This window comes from Macadamia integrifolia, chromosome 1, assembly GCF_013358625.1.
Source record: "Macadamia integrifolia cultivar HAES 741 chromosome 1, SCU_Mint_v3, whole genome shotgun sequence".
Taxonomy (NCBI): Eukaryota; Viridiplantae; Streptophyta; class Magnoliopsida; order Proteales; family Proteaceae; genus Macadamia; species Macadamia integrifolia.
In genome coordinates, this window is record NC_056557.1 from 25,640,324 (window position 1) to 25,644,835 (window position 4,512).

A 4,512-nucleotide genomic window follows, 5' to 3' on the forward strand; every position below is an offset into this window, starting at 1 on the left:
ATCAATTTGCCTTTCTGAAAAGCACCCTGCTTGGGAGAGATAATTCTAGGGAGAAGAGGCTCAAGGTGCAGAGCCATCACCTTAGAAATAATCTTGTAGAAGAAGTTGCCCATACACAAGGATCTGAATTTGTCTAGAGACTCCACACCTTCAGCTTTCGGAATTAGTACGAGGAAGTTATTGTTGACTCCCCTTGGCATACAACTGGTACTAAAAAAATACCTCAGCCATTGCACACCTCCCTTTCAATTATTAGCCAACACCACCTGAAAAACGCACCAGAGAAGCTGTCTGGACCAAGGAAACTGTCAGGTCTAATTCCCACACAGCCTTTTTAATCTCAGCATCCCCAGGGAGAGAATCCAAATGATACACATCAGCTTGTTGCAAGATTGGTGGAATGCTATCTAGCAAGTCCTCATGGCCAAAAGAAGACGCTACCCTATGAAAGTTCTCATAGAAGTCAACAATGTATTCCCCCAAAGCTCTTTGACCTTCAACTGTCGACCCATCCTATTTTTTGAGAACTCTGATAGAGTTTCTATTTCTTCGCAATTTAGCGGACAAGTGGAAGAACATTGAATTTCTGTCACCCTGCTTCATCCATCTAATCCTTGCCTTTTCGGCCCAAAGCTTTTCATTATTTTCCAAAGCCTTTACAAGTGCAGTCTTTGCATCTGCCTCTAGAGCAAAGAGATAGTCATCCATCCCATTGATATCAATTAAATCTTGCATCTGCACAAGGTCTCTTTTAGCTTCTTCTCGCGCTCTGCCAAAATGGGGAACAAAAATTCCCGCCCAACTTTTAAGAGCAATTTTCAGCCGCTATAACTTGTTCATAAGCACCAAAATTGGAGACCCTGAGCACCATTCCCCCCATGAAGAGGTAACCACATTCTCAAAATCCTCATGGTCCATCCAAAATTTATTAAATCAGAACAAGCAGTTATAGGGACGCTAACTGCTATCACATACTAACAGTAGAGGGGCATGGTCAGACGCTACCTGAGGCAAGACCTGCTGAAAACAATCATGAAAGCACGCAATCCACTCGTCATTGCAGAAGCTTCTATCCAATATGGCACAGATATTCTCTCTGCGGCGGTTATTAGACTAAGTGAATTTAGAACCCAAGGACGGCACCTGAACCATAAAACAAGCATCGACCATGGAACCAAACTCCATAGCTGACCCGAAACTAAAATTTCCAGGTCCACGTTTCTCATAGGATTGGAGCGTGGCATTAAAATCCCCTATAATTGCCCATGGGGTAGGAGATTGGGGGGAATCCACCATCAGACTCAGCCATAGAGATCTTCTGTGCACTCTAAAGCTGCTCGCATGCACCACAGACACTTAAACTTGGTGAAGGTCCCAAGTAAAAGTAAAAGTGACATGTTGCTCAAAATCAGAGACAACAACAGGGCAGCTTAAGTTTCTCTTCCACAAAATCCATAAATTTGGGCATCTACCCGCATGGGTATTATGAATAAAATCAAACTAAAACCCTAATTTATTAAAAAATAAATTAGGAAAAGAACTCACATCTATCATAGGTTCAGCAATGCAAAGAAGGTCTGGATCCTTCTTTGAGATTAAATCTCTCAAGGCACACCTTCCCACTGCCTTCTTCATCCCTCTGATGTTCCAAAAAATGATCTTCATTAAATCACTTTTTGTTGCCAGCCTGGCGGTCAGGCTTTGAAGTCTGCCCCATCGCGGTGGAGTTTTGTTCTTTTCTTCTAGCTTCACCCTCTGCCCAACAAATAGCATTGTCCAGAGCTTCAACTTCTTGGTGCTGAATAATCACTTTTCCATCCACAATCTGTGAAGAGGATACAATAGAAATAGTGTTTTCTGTGCCCTCCCATCCATGGCCAAGACCTCCTCTACCACCATGGGCCTGCCCGCGACCTCCACGAGAACCACCATAAACAACCTTAGTCTTCCGCGGTCGTAAGGTTCGATGCATCTGGAACCTCTACCCATCACCATGCATTCCCAAGGCATCACCCTCATCACCAAGCTGAGTTTCTTCTTCATTGGAATCTTGAGATCCAACTGACCCATATTCGGAATTCACCGGGTCAGATCCATACCCACTTTCCCCAAGTGGGTTATCTACCATAAATAGATTCGGAGTATCCCTATTCTAAACGTCAGGAATAGGAAGCACAACTTCCAAATTACCTTGGTCCACGTAGGTTGGGGTTCTATTCAAAGAGTCAACCAAATCTGCCCTTCCATTTTGATTGGTTCTATTAGAAGAAGTTTCCACAAAAGAGGGCGGGACAGGATTTCCTTTCAAACGAGGACTCCCAGCATTGCTGGGGTTGCCGAGTTTTTCCACCACCGTCTCCTCTAGCCTGCCATGGTCGTCGGCTAGCCGCCCTTCTTCCCTCATGGCTTCTTCTCTCTCACATCTGCCTTCTTCACCCTGCACTCCATCGCGGAGTGACCCAAATTTTTACAGAAATTGCAACGGCGGATGTTGTCTTCATAAGTAATTCTCTGTGTGAACCAGAAAAGCGTCTCCTTCCCTGGCTGTCTCCTCTCTACTTGTATCTCCTCCACCCTGTTGCCCCCCAACTCCACCTCCACCAAGACACGAGCAAAATTCCCCATTGATCCAGCCAGTGTTCGTTTATCGATTGGAACAGGTCTACCAGAGGCTTTTGCCATAGAAAGGAAAATTTTTTCAAGCCAATACTCCATTGGCAGGTCAGGGTAGCGGATCAGAACAGTTTGGTCTGGATATGATCTTCATGTATATTAAATTCCAGCTGTCACCGTCGAAAGCAAATGACCTGCCCCTTCACCTTGATGGGTCCTCTTTTCCACATAGATGCCATGTCCCCTTCCAGTTCAAATCTGAATAGGATATAACCTTTTCCCAATGGAGCAAGGTTGACCTTTCCTCTTAAATTCCAGGCTTTCTTCGATTCACCTCACACATTATCCATTGATAAAAATCGGAAATTCACCCTTCCGATCAATGCATAATTGAAGGATTGGAGCTTTTCCTTATATGCCTCCTGTGGTATTATCACTTTTGTGTGGGATCTTGCATGTGTTAGCTCAGGCAAATCTTCAACATCCGGCAAGGTTCTACATGCAACTGTAGCATAAGACTGCTTCTTACCTTCATTCTTGTTCTTTTCATTCCGACCATTGTTGTCTGCTAGAGTCACCTCTTCCACAGGTAAAGCCGTCTCCCTCACCACTAAGTCAGCAACCAGAGATTCCATCGGATCAATTGATGAGCACATTTATGTGTGAAATCTAGGGTAGCAAATCATGCATTTTACATATTTAGAATGGAGCTACCTTGGGTTTTACTCTCTTTTTGCAGGTTTTATACTTTCAATGCCTTAAGGACTATCGGGCGCTATATCTCCAATTTTACACGTAAAAATGTCCTATTTCTTTCATGGTTGCAAAGAGGACGAAATTCTGAGCAAGATGGATGTGTTCAATTAAAAGTACACATTCGTTTGGTTAACCGTATAAGTGATTATTCTTTTCGGGCAAGAAAAAGAATAATGGATCAGAACTGAACCGAGATGCAGAACCAGCCCGTCTGCAGTTGTCCCAAGGATATAATGAATATTTCAAATGCTAACAAGGATCAATGGACCACATCCTTAAGTGATTGAAGATTCGTTTTTTGTAACAACAACTGCATAGCATAGTTGGTGAGTTGTGGTGTGCAAAATCTCTTCCTTATTAGGAGGTCTCAAGTTCGAACCTCTTAGCCGCTATTTTGTTGAGGTTTTTTTTTGAATATTTTCTCTCTCCTACTCATCACTCAAAGGAGGTTGGCCAAGATAGTTGTACGCAAGTTTGAAGAACAGAGAGAAAATAAAGTCAAAAATAGGGAAAAAAAGGCAAGAAAATCGTGGGAGATCTCTCCACACGTTTTCTCTCTTCTCTCTCCTCCACCTCACCACAAAATCGTCCAAGGGGATCCACCCTTGGACGTCCTTCTCTCTTTCCTATTCCCTATAAAAGGGAGTCCACAAAACTCTAAAAAATTGTCCCTCTCTTCCTCTCTAATTCATTCTTCTTCTAGGGTTTTTTTTTTGTTGCTCTATCTCTTTCTCTAGTTTTCTCATTCTCTATCTCTAGTTCTAGGTTTATGCTTTAAACACTTTTGTAAGTTCTTTTATTCAATTAATGCAAGCACTTTTATTCAAATGATAGAGTTTATGTGCCCTGAGGGATTCACATCCTTTACAGATGAAGGAAAGGCATGGGAATTCTTACTTGACTTAGCCGACAAAACTCATGAGTGGGAATCAACCCAAGAGAGTGAAAAAACCAAAGGAGGAAAAGGATATTTTGTGGATGGAATAGTAGCCAAGGAAGCCCATTTGGATAGCCTAATCAAGAGAATTGAGGCTATTGTTCCTAGAGAGCCATCATCAGTCAATTTGGTTAAGATTTGTGCTTGGTGCCAGTCCCTGGACATCTCCTAGAAGAATGCCCCAACACCTCTGGGGCCATTTCTAA

The 4,512-nt window shown here is 42.9% G+C and overlaps 1 protein-coding gene across 1 annotated transcript in view; it reads right to left on the reverse strand.

Moving 5' to 3' along the window:
- Positions 1-2,948: 2,948 nt before the first annotated feature.
- Positions 2,949-4,512, reverse strand: part of LOC122072488 (merozoite surface antigen 2-like) — an 11,201-nt gene continuing 9,637 nt past the window's right edge. Inside the window, exon 2 of the mRNA XM_042636927.1 lies at positions 2,949-3,223. Coding sequence (XP_042492861.1) covers positions 2,949-3,223 — 275 coding nt within the window. The remainder of the gene's footprint in view (positions 3,224-4,512) is intronic.